This window comes from Elaeis guineensis, chromosome 4 (assembly GCF_000442705.2).
Source record: "Elaeis guineensis isolate ETL-2024a chromosome 4, EG11, whole genome shotgun sequence".
NCBI classification, from domain to species: domain Eukaryota; kingdom Viridiplantae; phylum Streptophyta; class Magnoliopsida; order Arecales; family Arecaceae; genus Elaeis; species Elaeis guineensis.
Window position 1 is genome coordinate 26,600,212 of NC_025996.2, and position 19,468 is coordinate 26,619,679.

The 19,468-nt window shown below is 35.7% G+C and overlaps 1 protein-coding gene across 2 annotated transcripts; it reads left to right on the top strand.

The window, feature by feature from the left end:
* Positions 1-627: 627 nt before the first annotated feature.
* Positions 628-18,926, top strand: LOC105043263 (mitochondrial intermediate peptidase, mitochondrial). 2 transcript variants are annotated; one of them, XM_073255928.1, is made up of 18 exons: positions 628-1,001; positions 1,088-1,169; positions 1,269-1,321; positions 1,436-1,490; positions 3,023-3,161; positions 3,253-3,307; positions 7,196-7,418; positions 7,924-8,019; positions 8,613-8,669; positions 12,421-12,540; positions 12,623-12,748; positions 13,201-13,356; positions 16,522-16,638; positions 17,099-17,224; positions 17,304-17,371; positions 17,589-17,724; positions 17,919-18,084; positions 18,209-18,926. In XM_073255928.1, exons 1-18 carry the CDS (start codon positions 796-798, stop codon positions 18,445-18,447), a joined length of 2,220 nt encoding a protein of 739 aa, XP_073112029.1. In that variant the 5' UTR covers positions 628-795; the 3' UTR covers positions 18,448-18,926. The 2 variants fall into 2 exon arrangements, with proteins under 2 accessions (XP_073112029.1, XP_010919044.1); XM_010920742.3 differs by lacking the exon at positions 8,613-8,669.
* The last annotated feature ends 542 nt before the right edge of the window (positions 18,927-19,468 follow it).

Below are 19,468 nucleotides of genomic sequence, written 5' to 3' on the forward strand. Positions count from 1 at the left end.
AGATATTCTACTTTTATAATTTTCTAGACAAGAACTAGAATGTCACATTACTATGCCATTTAATGATGTACGCCAATAGTTATGTTTTTAAATCCTCTCCAATCTCTTCTCTAACAATGTAGCCTCATAGGCAAACTCATTGGTTCAACTTTCCAACGACTAGTAATAATTTAACAATAAACAACAAATATATACAAATAACAAAAATTTAAAAAAAATTTTAAATATACAAAAAAAATGGGAGCAGGAATATAAAAAGCTCTTATTATATTTCTAGTTTGATCCAAGGAAATTCCCAAAAGATCTTATTATTTTCATGATCTTTCCTTACCATGGTCTCCTCAAGATTGGCTGATCCTTATTCGATCTTCAAACCCATAAGTTGAGGGGCCCTACACGGGCAGGTAAGATTGGCTAACCCGTGCCCAACCCACGAACCTGATGGGTCTGGTCCAGGTCATGTCAGGTCGGATAAACAGGTTGGGCCGGACACTGCCACCCCTTGCTCAGGGCATCCTTGCTCTCATGAGTTAAAACCGGCTCCTCTAGTGAAGCCGGAAAATAAATTTCCAACAGACTAGATATTTTTACCATAGAAAAAACAGAATTATATATTTCATAATCCGCCCAAAATTGAACCGGGCCGGAGGGCGCGTCCGGTGCGGGGCGGTGTTGCTCCCTTGGGGTTTCGGACAAGAGCCGTGGCAGCGATCTCATTCCGACTCCCCTCGAGAATAAAAGGAGCAGCCGTCGCACTCCCCTCTCGCCTCCGGGGCGGGAGTGGAAGACTACTTCATGGCGTCTCGTGCCCTGGCGATTCACCGCCGAGCCGCTCCCCGCTTCTTCTCCTTCTTCTCCCCTTCTCGCCGTCTCTCTGTCGGTAGTTGCTTTGATGCTACGGTCGCCTACGGCGAGGGCGCGAGGGATACTGGGCTCTACGGCTTTCCGGTCCTCAAGACGGCCAAGGGCTTCCGGAGGTTCGTCGACGATGCCATCGAGAGGTAAGTGAATCGAAGAATCTTTGTTTATGTCAATCTTTGGTGAGATTCTCAGAGGTTCTTGAATCGCTGCTGCCGCTGGCCTTCAGATCCGGGGAGCTCGTTTCTTATGTCTCTCAGTTGCCTCCTTCGATGGAGGTTATCCGGGTCATGGATGAGATCTCTAACACTGTATGTTTTCTTTCAAACTCACTGAATACTCCTTTCTTCTCCCTCTGTTTCTTGAATTTTCTTGGCATTTTCAAGAATGGAAGAATTTGTTGTTGCTAGGTTTGCTCCGTCATCGATTCCGCTGAATTATGCAGAAACACACATCCTGACAGGTGTTAGCATTTTTTTTTTTTTTTTTTTTGAAACCTATATTCTTGTTTCTCTTTTTCAAATCTCTTTGTTTGTCCTTTCTTTCAATTAGTAACCTTTCGATTAAATTATCCTAGGGAGTACGTGGAGGAAGCAAACAAGGCATCGATGAGGATTCATGAGTATCTTCACGTGAGTTTAACCTATTTTTTGCATCTCTTTCTTGGCACCTTGGTGAGAATGACCGGTTCTTGCAACACCATCCTCCAACTATTTGTAACCTTGAAGAGATTTTTAGAGCAGAACAATTAATGTTTTACAATATGTATGCGTTGGAGGATGGGATACTTATCAAACTTTTCAGGATCATTTAATTCAGTAATTGGCAGTAACAAGAAAGCAAATTTAATGCCTCTGCTGATAATCTTGTGTCCTATAAATGTAATGTAATTTGATCAACAGACCGCACCGGCTTATTGCATTATGTGCAGGTATGCTTATAATCTGATGATTTATTGGATGTAAAGTTCATCCAAATTTCTATAGTTGTATCATTGTGATGACTTCCTATAACTATAGAATGTATCTTTTATATGGGAGTTACACATTTCGTGCTATTCTTCTAGCCGAGGGCCCTTGTTCGATGGCAAGTCTTCCAAATTCTTCTGTTTAGGTGTGAAGTAGGAAATATGAGGTTCTTGTACATTAATAGATAACTTGTGGCCACCTCGCATGATTTGATAGGCAAAGCATGATGGTAATTTCTCAAAGCAATTGCTTCTTCTATTTATGCAAATATAATTCACTCTCAGAAAGAGGAAAGTCATATATTACCTACTTTAGCAATAGGATCAGATGCAATCATTCTGTCAAATCCATCCATCATGGCAATTTTAATCTTGTCTAAATGCAGCACGTCAAGTTACATGATGCCCCATCTAATTAGGTGAGATCCATTACTTTTCATGAATTTGAACACTCCCTGTGATCTTTCACATCTTAGTTTCTTATTTGATGCCGAATGTCCTCATAAATAGGGATTGATGGTTTTCTGATAGATTAAACTAAAATAAAAAGCCACCAATCTCAAATATTTCCAAGAAATGAAAATGGAAAGAGATAAACAATTTTAAAATCTTTTTTTATCCATTATTTGTTTTGTGGTTAAGTTGGTACAACATTTAAATGAAGCAGTTATGGTTGTTTATTTTCATGAATCTGTGTGTGTGCGCGCGCGCGCATGCGTGCGTGTGTGTATCTGTCTCTGTGTGTCTGTGTGTGTGCCTGTCTCTTTGAGTAAAAAAGGTGATATTGTGCCACCAAAGACCAGAGTTTCAAGCCTGGACCTAGTCCAAGAGTGTGCTTGTAGGAGTGGGAGCGCCGACCATTGGACCAAGTGCTGTTGGTGCATCTTGTTTTAAAGAGGAAGTGCTCATAGCACATCTAAGACAAGAGAGATTCTTTTTACTAGTCAAACAACTTGCATTAATTTGAAAATTATGTGAACTGCTCTCATTTCTTGAAATGAAGTATGGATTTATATTATATATTGTAGACTTGCTTATAACATTTTGTATTCATTGTTGATTAATCTATTTTTTGTTGAACATGTAACAATCAGCAGAGACTTTCTTTACTACCTAAAGTCATATGTTCTACATGTAAATATATTTACTCTCATCACCTTAGAAGCTTAAGGTGCTCTTTTATTTTTTTGCTTGCAGTTTCTGAATACCAATTATAGTTTATATAATGCTGTAATTAAAGCTGAGCTTGAAGGTAACCTCATCACAGAAGAAGCTCAGAGGGCAGCCCAAACCTTGCGAATCGATTTCGAAAAAGGTGGCATCCATCTATGTGCAGGTAGTCATTTCATACTTGGTAGTTGGTTCACCTTTACACTCATTTCACTTGGTGGTTCTTCTTATTCTAACATGTGCATTGTCTGCAACAGAAAAGCTAGAACGAGTTAATCAGTTGAATATGGAGATTGCTCTGCTTGGTAGACAGTACGTATCAAGCATGCACCATTTTGAACCTACCAGTTCATTTCTCTGCAATATTATCATGCCTTTTCTTTTCTGCTATTGCTTTGGCACACTAACTTCATGCATATCTTACAGGTGAAAGATTGATTAAGAAGGGCTAGATAATTTGCATTTCTACATATTCCTTCCTCTTGCACCTACACTTGATTGAGCTCTCATGTTCTTGTTGCCTTCACTTGGTTGCTAGATTATAGGTTGTTTGGACCTGAATGCCTGAAAATAGGCCGTTATTTGGTCCAGTCAAGTAAAAGAAACTAGAAAACAAGTCAAATTTAAAGAGATCGCTCTAATTGTCTTGTTTTAACCCTTTTTGTCAACTTTATATGTAAAAGTCGACTGCCTTTCCTTTTAATTTCTGCATTAAAAAAATGCCTATCCAAATTAAAATTTTAAAAATATCTTTAAAATGACCTGCAATCATGTAAAAAAAAAACATAGGAGAAGCTGGATCAGCAACTTCTTTGATTCATTGTTTCCTTCAGTCTGTTAGGGAAGAGTATGAGTTCCTTTTAACTGAATTTTAAAAATATCTTTAAAATGACCTGCAATCATGTAAAAAAAAAACATAGGAGAAGCTGGATCAGCAACTTCTTTGATTCATTGTTTCCTTCAGTCTGTTAGGGAAGAGTATGAGTTCCTATTGATGCATATTTGCTGAGGGTTATGGTAGAAGTTGGATCTAGTGCTTAATGCAAATATGTATTCTTGGTTAGATGCACTTAATAGGAAAAAAAGTCGGATTATGCATTGGAAAATGAGAAGCGTCAATTGATAATGAATGTTAGAAATTGGAGTGAGAATGACTGAAGGAATTGAAAATTTGTTTCTTCATTATCTGAAGTGGCATAAAGAACGGGAATAGATTTGACATCACAATTCATCATTATCTGTTTCTATGGTCCAAATTATGCAGTTTGTATCTTACAATTGAAAATTTGAAATTTTCTGTATGAAGATTGAAATTAGAGAGTAAGATTCCTACATTTTCTTTTTAGTACTTTAAGTGGTGTCTTTATTCACAAACTTGTAGCTAAATTCATAAACTTGCCAATTTCTAAAGCAGTGTTTTCAGCTTCAGACTTGGTCATAGATTGTTCCCAGACCTTGATGTGTTGTAACTTGATTCATAAAGCTGACTGATATTAATGGGATTAGGCTTGTTGGTTACAGTCATAAGCTATGCACTTGAATTTCAAGTAAAAGAAGAACAAATTCTCTCTTATCTGTGGTGATATAATGGTTCTCTGCTCTTACTACATTTATCCAATTCCGAGACATTACCCAAACCTCATTGTAAATTCTTTTTTTACACTTTCTTTCAGTGTAAGTTTCAGCTTCAACAGTCATTCAAGTTTTTCTGAGTTTCAGTTTCTGATTTTGTTGATATTACTGCATTGAAAATGTAATTCTGAAATTACATAGCTTCTGTGACATGGATTGCATCTGCCACACCGTACTTATTAAGGACAAGATTTCTTTAAGATGCTTTCAATATGAAATTATTGTGGCGATTACCATGGGGGCTATGATGTTGGAGGTGTAGCAATCAAGGTAGTGAAGGCTTGTAACAGTTGCTTTGGTCTTGGTGTGGATTGAAGAAGTGCGATGGGAACTTATGGTAGAAGGATCCCAATAGATCACATGGCAAAGAGCTTGGGAATTTTGTAGGTCAAGAAAACGAAGGCAAGTGTTCTTTTTTCTTTCTTTCTTTTTCTTTCTTTTTTTTTTTTTAAGGCTTATTGGATTTCAGGTGAAAGTTAATGTTGGTTGGTCCTGTGCTTTTTCGCACCTTTCTGTGTAACAAGAAATGCATAGAATAAACCGCCATAACAAATTTGACCATCAGTAGTGCTATGTAAATGTAGAATTTGTTAGACAGGAAAGGCTATGTAAATGTGGAATTTCATCAGCTACTTGTCTGCGATATTAATTAATCTCAGGGTAGTGTTAGCCAGAGATATAGAGAAACTGCATGCTTTTACATAAATAATAATTATTCTCTGGAAGATAATGAAATTGGTGAAACATGAAGAGGTTATTCAAAGTCATTAAACAAGGGTTTTGTCCTAAACTGATGGGGAAGTGCAGCTCTGCTAGCTTTGCAGTTAATATCAGAGAATGGAACAAGTTTGAGTGCGCGTTACAGGGTAATTTGATTAATTTTGGTAGAGAAAGCCCCAAGAAAGATGAGGAAGAGAGAGGTTAAGTATAAGGTGAATAAAGTTTCAGTGCATTATGATAAATAGCCATTTGTGGAGATCTTTGGAAATGTTATTCAGATGAAAGGAAGTATTTGCATTTAAAAATGCATTTAACTTGGAACTGATGGACTGGATCCCACAACCAACCGCCCCTCCCCCCACTTCCCAAAACACAAAAAAAAAAGGTTAATATACATACAGTTTTAACGACTCAAGTCAGCAACAGAACACAAGGTTCTTTTACAAAATCTTGCCTGGTTTCAGTGCAGTAAAGTTGGTTTATACCCATACCGACTGTGGTGGCACAGTTTTGGCCTGCGAGCTGGTACATGCAGTTCCTTTGGTTGTTTAGATGCATTCATGCAATATTATTTTTTGCTCAATTGTTTGCTTAAATAAATAATATCATGTTGTTCATTTACCAATACCTGGATGGCGTATTTTAGCATACGTACACCTCATTGGTGCTAAATCTATCCATGTGGATTCTCACCTTTAAATTAATTTCTTTGTTTATACTTTTTGTGTTGATTATTAGTGTGAGTCCTTCAAATTAACTTGTTAAGCTTGGGATAAAGGATTTGTAGATCAAAGGAGAATATGGCAGCAGGGGAAATCTTCTCATGCAGGTTAGAAATTTGCTGTTGGTCAGCAGTGAATAGAATTTGATTAAGTTAGGAAGAAAAGTTCAGTATTTAAGATTTTTAGTTTTCTAGAGTTTTGATAGGCTAGCAGGCCATCTAAACTTTTTTAGAGTTCATGTTATGTTCATAGTGCTGATGGTGTCTGCATTGAACCAATTGTCTGTTTGGACCTTCATGTAGGTGGATGACTGCTACGTATCTTCTGCATTAATTTATACTTAGAGTATTCATGTCCCCCACCAGCAAAAATGACTCTAATCCAGGAGGGATATGTCAGCCTTAAAAGCCAGTTAAGCTAAAAGTTCATGACATGACACTTGACTTTTGGACAGTTGTCCTGCTTAAACACCAAATTCAGTTATGATTTCTTTATATACAAACCTGTGGAGTAAGGTAATATTAATTATTTAAGCAAGAAGCATATATTTTGGCCTTTAAAAATGAAAATCTTATAAAAAGGTGTCTGGACAGGGCTATTTGGGCTGCAAAGTACAATTATTGAGTCGATGATCAGTATGCTGTGATAATGAAGAGTTGGGTGGAGGCTAATTGTTTGACTTTGGAAATCTCCCATGTGTGGATGACAATATACAATAGATATATTTGAGTATTTGAATATAGAACCCTACTTCTTATATATTACCATATATATTATATAAGGGAAAAAACCTATTTCTTATGTAATTAATCTTTTTCTTGAAGGTTTCATACAGTTAGTTAACTCTACAGCATCTTTCTATGTAAAGATGGATTTTTTTATTTCTGCCTTCCTCTATTGCTTTCTAATGGTCATCTTTGTTTCTTTTGGCTTTTAGTAAAATTTCATTGGGCTTATGTTACATAGCTATGGTGTTAAATTTGTTTGGAATGTTCTTTGGGAGTAATATGTCAGGGAGTTTGAGTTATGCTTTCTGATGAATATTTTGTGTTGATATTACCTGTCCAAAATAGCAACAAAACTACCTGACACTACGTAGAAGCTTATTTCATATTGTTCTCATCAGGTTCAATGAGAATATTATAACTGATCCAGGTTTTGTGGATATATTTCCGGCCTCACGCATACCAAAACATATGCAACCTCATTTCAAGCCCATTTATCGGCCCATTCCTACTGCATCAGAGGAATCTATGGACAGACAAGATAGGAAAAAAGAGAAGGGTTTTCGAATTGCAACAGATTCAAGCACTTTATCTTCAGTATTAAAATGGGTGTCAGATGCGGAGGTATTGTTTCCTTTGGAGTTAAATTTTGGGTATATCTCTTCTCAAAACAAATCTTGAATTCTATTATCTTTTCTCAGAGAATAACCTTTTTCTTTTTTTTTTTTTGTGGCTGCCCATTTCATTCATGTGCTAAACATGCAATTTTCATTAAAAATTTTGTCAATCTTAATAATTGAAACAAAGTTTACCAGTTGAGCTGGTTGTTTTTCTACATGCATTCGCCAGTGATTTGTGTGAATAAGGAAGTGTGAAAAAGGTTTTTTTTTTCCTTTTATAAATTTTAAAATGGGGGCTCTAGCTTTTCATGACTATTAAATAGAGCTTCTTTATGCATTCTTTTATTTTTTCACTTGATCTTGTAATCATTATTGTTATCGTGAGACCTAATCCTATAAGGGTATTATACATACATTACCTTTTTTTTTTTTTATTTCTTGATGCTAAAGTTTTTGAGAGAATTTTTGATGCTAAAATTAAGGAACTTTTTGATTCTTTTTCTGTGCAGGTTAGGAAGCAGTCATACATAAAGGGGAACTCCACTCCACAAGCAAATCTTGATGTTCTAGATAAACTTATTAGTGCTCGTCATGAACTTGCTGAGGTTGTCCTTGTTTATGGCTGTAGTTTTAAATCCACTGGACTTCTAAACATCCATCACCTAGTCTTTTAGTATTAACATTTGCTCAGAATGTGAATAATTTTCTCATACTTGATTAGATTACCAAACGCTAATTGTACTTTTTTGGAAGAGTAGATTTATATATCGCCTTGTTGTTGCTAAGGTTCTTAACTTGTTTATGTCAAGGAAACAATGGAGATGTATTTGTTGATTGAATACCTTTGTAAGTATCTGGTATATTTGACTTTGTTGTGTAAATTGGTTAATGTAATAAGGTATTATGGTGTTGCATCATTTGTGCATTTGCACTTGTAAAATTCACGGTCACCTTATGGACAAATATTTGGTGTACTTCTAGACATTAATTTACCAAAAAAACTATTTAAGAACGCTGACATATGCCCACATTAATAGTAATACATATCCTGGTTGAACTATGCATCACTATTTAGCCTTTGTAATGGAAACCAATTTATAATTAGGCAAAGATCGTAAAATGTTTGCATTTCATTCTTTTTAGCGTAACTGATGGTCCTATTCATCTGAAAGTTGCCCCTTGATTTACATGGTTTCAGAATCTGAAGCACTTTAGAAGGTCCATAGTACCTGCTTCAGAAAACATCGAAAAAAGTGTGAGCATGTATTAAAAATCGTCACCATTGGATTGGACTGTCTAATTGATTTCTATGCAAGCACACTGTCATTAAAGATTTTTGGTAGATTGTCATGAATGTAGTCTATGGTATTCTATGCACAGTTTGCAACATACATACATACATTATATACATATACATATATACATATGTATGTATGTATATGTATATAATGTATGTATATGTATATAACATATGTATGTATGTATGTGTATATTAGTTTGCTTTCTTCTTTTACATTTCTTCCATAGTGTATCTGTAACTTGCTTATTGGGTGCTTATTCTTGTAATATTGTATATAGTAGTTTAGCCTTCATGGAAAAGTGTATTTCTTACAAAGCTACAACTAAATTTAATGATGTCATACTTTGGAGTTTGGATTATAACTTAGCCCATCAAAAAGCTTCCAAGACCCATTTTAGGATGCTCAATCATCATTGGGTATTCTTGTTGTTGGAGTTATATTTGGATTCAAGAAAATTATCACATTCTGGATTGTTCATGCAAGGCTTGCCGAACTAGTATCGGAGGGTGTATGGTGATTGGTTCGACATGGTAGTTCGGCATGGTACGGGTCCGTACCATGCCATTCAAGGGTTTACCGAAATAGGGAGAGTTGGAGGAGGGGGAGAGGGAGAGAGGAAGAGAAAGAGAGAGAGAGAGGGCTTATCAACGCTCATCAGTCATCGTGGGGGGGGGGAGGGAGTGAGAGAGAGAGAGAGAGGGACGGAGGTAGGTAAGGGGAGGTCTGAGGGGAATCCTAACCTTAACCCTAGCCAAGCGAGCGAGCAAGAGAGCGAGCGAGAGAGGGGGAGAGAGAGAGAGAGAGAAGGGTGGGGGAACTCTTATTAGTGATGCTACGGAGGGGGGGATGAGGGCGAGTGGTGTCGAGCGGTCACGAGCAGGGCATTAGGGGGGGCTTTTTATCGAGTGAAGCTGGTTTGGTTCAATATGCCTCAAACTGAGTGGTTTGTGTTAGTGCTGTCAATCATGATTCATTGAGTTTCTTCTAAAATTTAACAGTTTGCTTGTTGATAACTACAAGAAAAAGTTGGTCCTTAAATGTTTTTTGGGATTTTTGGAGTCTTTTTCTTTGGGATTTCAAAAGTGCTTCCATATTGCTCAAAAGACTGGATGCTAGAGATTTAAATAATCATGTTCTTGATCTTGTAATAGTCTCTGGTTTTCCAACTGGTAAGCTTTTCTTTATTAATTGCTGTTTTGGGAAGTTTTGAAGTGGAGCCTGATAAGGAGTCTTCTTAGAGTCCAACTTTACCAATTCGAAAGTCATAATAGGAATGCTTATAAACCTCTTAGTACATGTTTATCTATAGGGCCGAGTGTGGATCAGGTTCGGTCGGGTTGAGAGAAAAAATTCATCCGACCAAACCCAATCGAGTTGAATTCCAACTTTACCAATTCTAAAGTCATAATAGGAATGCTTATAAACCTCTTAGTACATGTTTATCTATAGGGTTGAGCATGGGTCGGGTTCGGTCGGATTGAGAGAAAAATTTTATCCGATCGAACCCAATCGGATTAAAGAAAATTCAACCTGCAGCTGACCGTTTATCATGTATAAACCGTTTGAAATCGAAGTGAATGGTTTGTAGCGGGTTTGGGTGGGTTGTGTCGGTTTGGGCTTCAATGTGGATCCAATATTGATTTTAAGTCCAATATTGGCCCATTTAAGCTTGTTTTTTTTTTTTGATCAATTTAATGCAAAAAATGCGTAAATCTTATAAGTTACAAATTTTGGGCTTATTTTTGAATCTGTACAAAACAAAACAGAAAAAGAGAAGATTTACTCATCTGAAAGCTTTCATTTTAAAATTGTCTTAAATTGATGTGTTTCTATCAACAATTCAATATTAATATTCCGTAAATCCAAATGGGTGACACAGTGTTTTTTAGAATGAAATATTGAAGTCTAAATGATATCGTCCCAAAATGAAAGTGAGTTTGTGAAATACTACATTGGTTGGATTTGGTTTCATGTGGGTTAAAAGTGTAGGAATCGAACCCGACCGTAAATAGCTGATTTTTTAAAAATCCCAACCCGATTCCATTCGATTTATCATTTATGTCTTTCAATTGACTGAAACCGATGTTTATTGGGTCGGATTGGATGGGTTTCTTTGGGTTCGGTTATTTGCTTAGCCCTATTTATCTAGTTGTTTTGGTGTCCATTAGTTGATAAATTTGAAAAGCTTCGAATTATTATGGTTAAGGGAAAAGAATATCAAGACTTGTCTGCTTGCCTCTCCATGTTTCTTATTTTATCATTATTTTTCTTCTCTTTCCTGATTCTATTTTTGTTTTTCTCGGTTCTACCATACATTTTCCCTATTATCATTCTTTCTTCCTTTTTGCTTCATGTCTTGTGTTAACTGTTAATAATTGAGATTTCTGATTATATTTGAAATAACTCTTATCATTACTTTATGTTACTTTGATTTTGAAGATTATCTGTAGCCATTAATTAGGAAATCATTGTTAATTTTGATCAATTCACAAACTCAATTACCCTGACACTTATATTGTCATGTCCTGCAGACTATTATCTTGATCTCTCCATCAGCCTTAAAAGGCTAAACCCTTACACTATGTTAAGGGTGCGGATGGAGAGATTAAATAGAAAAGAAGTACCAATTCACATTCTAATACTTAAGCCAGATAGTTATACACTAGAATATACCCAATTTAATAATATTTATTTATATTTTTAGTTTTGCTTCATTTTATTTTTAATTATTGTTTTAACTTCTATAATATTTTTTAATATTTCTCCTTTCTCCTTTATATTGTTATTTTTTATTTTTATATTTATATGCTTATAAATATCTTCATCTAACATGCCTTGCACTATGCTCATTATATTACAAGTAAACCTTTAAGCATAATTGATGTAATATTACAATACGTACAAATATACAATTGATGTTACATGATATTGTTATACATTCTAATAAAATAATAGTTTTAGATTAAATATTAATTGTAGTATTTATTTTTGTATTTTATACTACAATTATTGATAATTACTCATATGAATTACGTTTTTTTGCTAGTTTATATTATGAATATTATTAATTGGTTCCTTTCTGAAAATATCATTCCCATTCTCATGGGGGAATGACCATTCCTTGCATACAAGAGCAGAATCACCATTCCTTCAATTGAAGGAATGGTGACTCCAAAAGAAATGTGATTTATGAGTTTATTGCCATACTAAAAATTGGAATGAGCCAAAGCTGGAATTCCCATTCCATTCCAGCATTCATTCCAGTGTACGGAACATAGCATTAGAATCCCTTTCTTAGAATGATAACCCCCTCCTTGCCCCCACCCTAACGATTCATCCTCACTGTCCTGTTCATAAAAGCTGGACAACAAGGTCATTGATTCACTTGAATCTTTAGTTGCCTCTCATGCAAGGTCCATCATCACTCATAAGCAGCCTTAACCATTTGAATCTTATATCAGAAGCCCTCATTATCCCATAATAAGCTACATATGTTCTTTATGATTGCTGGCAACTTGGACACTACAATAACCCATCTGCACTCTCAGTCAAATAACTTTATTTATTGTCTCCTTATTACTAGATACTTCTGACTTTGTTCAATATTTCATTACATTCCTATTCTCTTAGTTTCTCTTTTGTTTTTCTTTTATGCCAAGACTTTTTTTTTTTTTTTCTTTTTTTGATTCTGAGTGGTGGGTGCAGATAATGGGGTGTAAATCTTATGCTGAGTTTGCAATCCGCCCAAACATGGCAGCATCACCAGATGTTGTCATGTCTTTTCTTCTTGATTTGAGCAAAACTGTCAGAAAGAAAGCTGATGAGGTATGAATAAAAGCAATTACTTGAGTTAAATTTAATTGTTTATTGTTTTCATAAATATGTAATACCTTCATCTTCTATGTAGGAGTTTAAGATAATAAAGGATTTCAAGAGGCGATTTTGTAATGAAAGATCTGCAGATTTAGAGCCATGGGATGAGGCTTACTTTACAGGAATGATGAAATCCTCTACATATGACTTGGACTCCTTGGTATGTTTATTCTCATCACAGGGAACACTGGCTTGTCTCAGAGCTCTAAAATTGTCCATGCTATTCAAGAAGATACGCTGTAAAACTAATATGACAGTCTGTAACCTTGATATCAAGGCCAAAAGAATTTTAATGAAATTCTCTTCCTTTTTAAATATCTTCTATTATTTCCTTTCTTTATTTTTCTCACTCATTTTGATAATAGCGAACTGAAAATGAATTCTTCCTTTGATAACCTTATAGATAGAATTATTTGCAGAACTCAAATGTAGTTATTTGTTTTCTTTGCCATTGTGTAATCTTTAATCCTTTTGACGGTAAGATGAATATGGTTGTTTTTATTACCTTGCGTTTCTGTTGAATTTCTTACCTTTTGATACATTTAAGAAATTATTTTTCTTCTCTTTTTCATTCTTTCTCACAAGTTTCATTGCCAATGTTGTTTTTAACAGGTAATCTCATCATACTTTTCCTTGTCTCAATGCCTTGAGGGCTTGAAGTTGTTGGTTGAGTCATTGTTTGGTGCCACTTTTCATAGAATTCCTGTTGCCCCAGGCGAGTCATGGCATCCAGATGTGGTGAAACTGTCTCTTCATCATCCCCAAGAGGTACAGATACACAGCATGTGAATGGCTATTGGTTAGTGTCTGTTTTGCTGTTAACTGTGGAATGGGAACTATTCTTTATTCTACCAAGTGTATCCAGATTATCTTGGAAGTGTATTTAGGGTCTGTTTGGATGCATGCAAGAGCTGTGCAATCAATAATTCTAATTAGAGAAGTTTTTGGACCTGCTTGGGAGATGTTTGAATTGGGAAGATTGGATCTTTTCTACTTATAGAAGTTTCTGGGCCATAGGATCCTTAAAAGATGTGGACAAGATAAATCAGCTTTCAGATTGAACAAGTAATCCCAATTTTTTGGAATTGTGCTTGAGGGAACATTTGTGATCTCTGTGTCTCTTCCTCTCGAGTGTCCATCTCCTTCCTCTTGGGCATTTTCTAATATGAGCCTTATCCTGACATAAATTTTGTGGCCATCCAAACACCTTTTAAGCTAATTCCTTGGTTATCTCATGATACTTCATATTGTATGCAACTCTAGATGTCAAATAACACTATTTTGCTTCTTTTTCTTTATTTGTGGTTATGTTCCTCTTTCGATAACCTCCATAGGTTTATAACCTACCAAGGTTTTAAGTCCTGGCAGGGGTGGGATGGAGGGCATTTGACTGTCCCGTCTTGTCGCATCCTATTACTATGAGAAAATGGGACTGGGATGGGGTTGGAACTCCGAACCAAAGCATTTGGGAAGAGAAGAAGAAAGAGGAAAGCAAGATAGAAAGGACAGATGAAGAAAAGAAAAAGTGAAAGGAAAGGAGAAGAAGAAAAAGGAAAGAAAGGAAGGGAGAAGCAAAAGAAAAAAAAGGGAGGAAAGAAGGAAGAAAGGAAAGAGAAAGAAGAAGAAAAATGAAAAAGCAAATAAAGGGTTAAGAAAAGAAAAAGGAAAGGAAAGAAAGAAAGATAGAAAAAAAAGAAAGGAAAAAAAAAAGAAAAAATGAAAGAAAGAAAAGAAAGGAGAGAGAGATGGAGAATACCAAATAGGATGCATGATTAGGACTGCTGTCGGAACATGGAAGGATAGTGGGGCATCTCATTCCATGGAGAAATCGGGACAGCCCCATCCTATGGGACCTAAAACCATGTAACTTGCATTTAGTTTTTGATGCCATATGGAGTTTCAATAGCATCGTATAGGCCAAAATTCTTTGCTTTATGCAAAACAAATTGTAAATTTTTTGTTCTACAAGTATTTCAGGATCTTGCTATTGCTCGTGTCTTACAAGTGCAAATGTCCAATTGGTCTTTTAGCTAGTATATATTTAGTTTGGTAATACCAAAGCTTTTCTTTCATGTTAAAGATAAGGCTTTAAGTGCCTGCTGTTGTTGGACTATGTTGGGCTAGTATTGGTACAAGTAGGTGTGCAATCAAACTGAGTCGAGTCGAGTAGCTAGATGCTCGAGCTCGATTTGATTCAAAACACTTGGGCTCGAAACTTTAGTTGAGATTGTTCCTGTCTTAATATTCGAAGCTGAGGCTTGACTCGATGAAAGAAAGGCAATACTCGAAATCAACTTGACTTGACTCAAATATCAACCGAGCATACTTGAGCTCGAGTTCAAGCCTTAGCTTACTAATAATATGATATATATTATGAATAAAAATAATATTATTAAAAATATATATAAACTCGTATAAGCTTGCGAGCATTCAAGCCGAGTATCTTACTACTCGAGCTCGACTTAAAAAATTATTCAAGCTACTCGAGCTCGATAATAGTTTAGTTGAGGACTCAAGTATGGCTTGCAAGCAGCTCGATTTGTTTGCACCCCTAGACACAAGGTAGCGGTTGGCATTGCATCTATTTATCTTATTTTCTGATTTTGATAAAAACCTTGTTAAGTCTTTTTTTCATCTTTTTTATTTTGGCATTCCAAGGCATATGTGCTGGCATGGCAGGTACTATTATTTTGGTTGGTGGTTGGCATGCTCGCCAGCACTGGTCCTACATATTCAGTAAGTTAATTCTGGCACTAGTTAAAATTCAAGGGCCAGGTATTGGGTAGTGTGTGCCATTGTTATGTTGTGTGTGCCATTTCTAACCCAAGCACACCCCAACATGTTGATGTGGCAGATCTTGAAAAAAAATACGATGATGATAAATAAATAACTGTTTTGTGAGAAAGCATTCATAAGGCATAATGGATAATCACAGTTACATAGTTTGTACTCCATTCTGTGACTTCAATATCCATAAACCCATTTTAGTGATCCTTGAAATGCATCCAACAATATTGGCATCACAAACTCTATAATCAACAATCCATCATGTCCATCAAGTCTTTCACCTCATTGTTGAAGGTATTTAAAGTGAGGTTCACTATCTCAGTATTGGATCCAGTACCAGTACCATCCTAGTACCGTGTCAGTTTATGATTCGGTATGGTACGAGAGAGCATACCAAGTGTCGGTAGGTTATGAGATAGCATATCAGTTTGATACCGGTACAATATGGTATGTCTAATATGACAAACCTTGATCTAAAAAGTATTTTGCTTGTAATAGGAAGTGTATGGACTTTTTGAATTGAAAAATGTGATTGTTAAAAACAAGTACCTAATACACATCCTAGTTATATCTGACAATTATTAACATCTGATGTTGCTAGGACACATGGGTATGTCAAATTGCAGCTAAGAGATTCCAGCTTTTTTCAATAAGTGTTATGCCTTCAGTTTTGACTATCATTGTATATCATCAGTGTAATACATTAAAAAATCTATGCTATATTTTGTCGTTGGTGTTTCATCCTTCTCCTCCAACAATGTTGGTAATTCATGTATCGTCACTGTATCCCTATGACATAATAAAAGGGGAAAAAGATGACATAAACATCTATTACACAATGAGGGTGGCCATTTGTATATTTGCTGCCTGTTGGTTATGAAAGGTCTAGCACAACTAGTGATATTTGTTTGCAACTGCTGCTCAATGTTCAGCAATCCTTGCACAAACCATTTTAATCAAATTGTGGGACTATAATGTGTTTGAACGTACTTATATGTTCGAGTAGAACCAATATACCTTACATGTTCCAAAGAGAAGGTGAAAAACCCATAGTGTTCTGATTCCTTGCCGAAACTTTTTATCTTTTTCTGATGGTATATGTTTTATTTCTCGACATGAACTAAGGTGTGGTTCTCATGTATCCAGGGTGATTTGGGGTTTCTCTATCTTGATCTTTACTCCAGGAAGGGTAAATATCCAGGTTGTGCTCATTTTGCCATTAGAGGAGGGCGCCGAGTATCTGAGACAGAATACCAACTTCCAGTATGATGTTGAACCTGTTGTTTGTTAGCCATTCTCATGTTTGTTTTGGTATTTGGTTTTATTGTTATTACATGCTATATTACTTGCTATTGAAAAAAAAAAAAGTGATATCCATGTCAAGTGAACATGATGGTCCCTAGTTAAAATGCATGTCAAAAAGTATGAAAGCATAAGATTTCTTTCTCGAAAATCTAAGTTCTATCAAATACTGTATCTATACAAAAATCTGCTATTCAAAGATGTTTAATATTTATATTTTTGTGTGATATTTTGTGTAGAATAGTTGTCTTTCATAATATACGAAACTTAATAAAAAAACCCACGTTTACTCATGGTTGTGATATTGGTTTTCTGGCTTCCCAACTTTGTTCTCTACTTAATGAAATGCTCAAGATTTTCTATTTATTTTTTATGTTAATTAGGAATTCAGTACTCATTAACTTAAAACAATTTTTTTCAGATTGTTGCTTTAGTCTGCAATTTCCCAGGTTCTCCTGGATCATCAACATCAAGGCTCAACCACTGGGATGTTGAAACCCTGTTTCACGAGTTTGGTCATGCACTTCATTCCCTTCTTTCAAGAACGGTACTTTATATACTGCTTTACACATTCTACATAAATCATGTTTTTCCTTTTACTGATATGTCATATTTTGAACATCTAGGATTATCAGCACTTCTCGGGTACTAGAGTTGTTCTGGATCTAGCTGAAACACCATCAAACCTTTTTGAGTATGTATTTTGTTCACTCTCAAGATACATTAATGCTGATATTAAAAAAATTGTTAAAATATTTTCAGCTGGTGGACTTATTGACTCACATCTCTGAACTATCTAAAAACACATCTCATCTCTTAGAATGCAATAAGAATTGAAAAATAAAGGCCAGTGCTGAAGAATCTATAATGTGCTTTTCTGCTGGGTATAGTTGATCACCATGATCTCTCAGGTACTACGCTTGGGATTATCGTGTTTTGAGGACCTTTGCTAGACATGATACGACTGGAGAAGTAATACCAAAAAAACTGGTAGCGGCAATGAATGGTGCTCGAAACATGTTTGTTGCAACAGAGTTTCAACGGCAGGTATATTTTCACTTTTGAGCTCATAGCTTGTTTATTCAACACTTTTATGGATATTTTCCATGAACATCCTCTCTCTCTCTCTCTCTCTCTCTCTCTCTCTTCGTGAGCTTCTCTACTTTTAGCTAATTTAATTTACCTATTTGTAAATGTTTTTTTCATTCCTGATTGCTGGATGCTTTTCCACCTTTTCCCAGATATTCTATTCATTGATGGACTTAACACTTTTTGGTGAGCAACCAGCCACACCAAGAGACACAATTTCAGTTGTTGCCGATTTAAAGAAACAGCATACCAGTTGGAACCATGTGGAGGGCACGCATTGGCATACTCGGTTTAATCACCTTATAAATTATGGTGCTGGTAAGCATAAAGCCATTACCTGATTTAAGATAAGATGCTTTTATCTGTTGAACTTATTTTTGCTCTAGAAGCAAGTACCCTCTGTATTCATCAGCTGAAGAATAGTCCGGACTTCTTGTCACAGGTTATTATAGTTATCTATATGCAAGGTGTTTCGCAGCAACCATTTGGCAAGAGATATGCTGTGAGCATCCTTTGTCCCATTGCACAGGATCTGCCATTCGGACTAAATTTTTGCAGCATGGTGGAGCAAAGGATCCATCAGATTTGTTAAAGGAACTTGCTGGCAATAGCGTTATTAGGAATTGCAGCCATGGGATCGTCCCTGATACTAGCAGCCTTCTTAAAGAAATTGGCTTTTAGATTCTGCTCATTTCAAGCACCATATGGAGTTGCCAATGAAAGCCTCAACGTTTGCTTTCTGCTCAGTGGGTGTTTCAGATGCTTTTGGCTTCAGAACTCAGGCAATGCTTGTGGTGAAGCCATTCCAGCTTCGCATGGAGAGTTGGGTGGATGTCAGGTGGTCATGGAATCTGAGTAAGAGATATAATGGATAATGTACGATCTTCACAGCCTTAGTGAGTTTTTGGGACAATGAATTTTGGGGAAGATGGCAACGAGGAGTTCATTTATTGCCCCTTGTTTTATTGAAATCATGGTAATTCTCATCATTCTTTAGTTCCACGATCTGCTGCCAGAATTGATGTGTTGAGTGCTTCCATCAACAAGAGGAGTCTTGGTGGGCTAAATATTCTCGCTATTTATGCTCTAAGATTGTATTTGACACCAAAGATTGTAGTCAATAATTCAGGCTAATGATGATGATTCACACCTTGAAACAAGTGGATCAAAGTGCATTAATTCATAAAACTTGAAAACGCGAGAAGGTAAATTTATTAAGCTTATTCTGCAAGTTGATAAAAACAAAGAAAAAGTCCTTTTTTGTTACATCTAAGTAATCCAATAATTTGAGACTCCATCTCAAAGTGAAATATCATCATCAACATTTATTTGTGTATTGACATGTATTTCATGTTTATTTATGGTCAACATGTGGGCAACGGTTATAATTTGCATTAGATGTGTGTTTTCATTTGAAGATAAGAAGCGTAGTGGTTCACTAAAGTACAAAAATCATTAACGTTAAATGAAAGGATGGATGAATACATATGCATACATGCATGGATATGGGATATCGATATGATGATTACGGTATTTCATATTTATTTATTGTTATTTTTTTAAAATTTTATAAAAAATATTAGTTAGAAGATATTATTTAGATTTTTTATTTCTGTACAAGTATTTAAGATTTTTTTAATGAATAATCAATGTAGAACTAAATGCATGTTCGCATCATCATATATTCATTTCATTTAAGTCA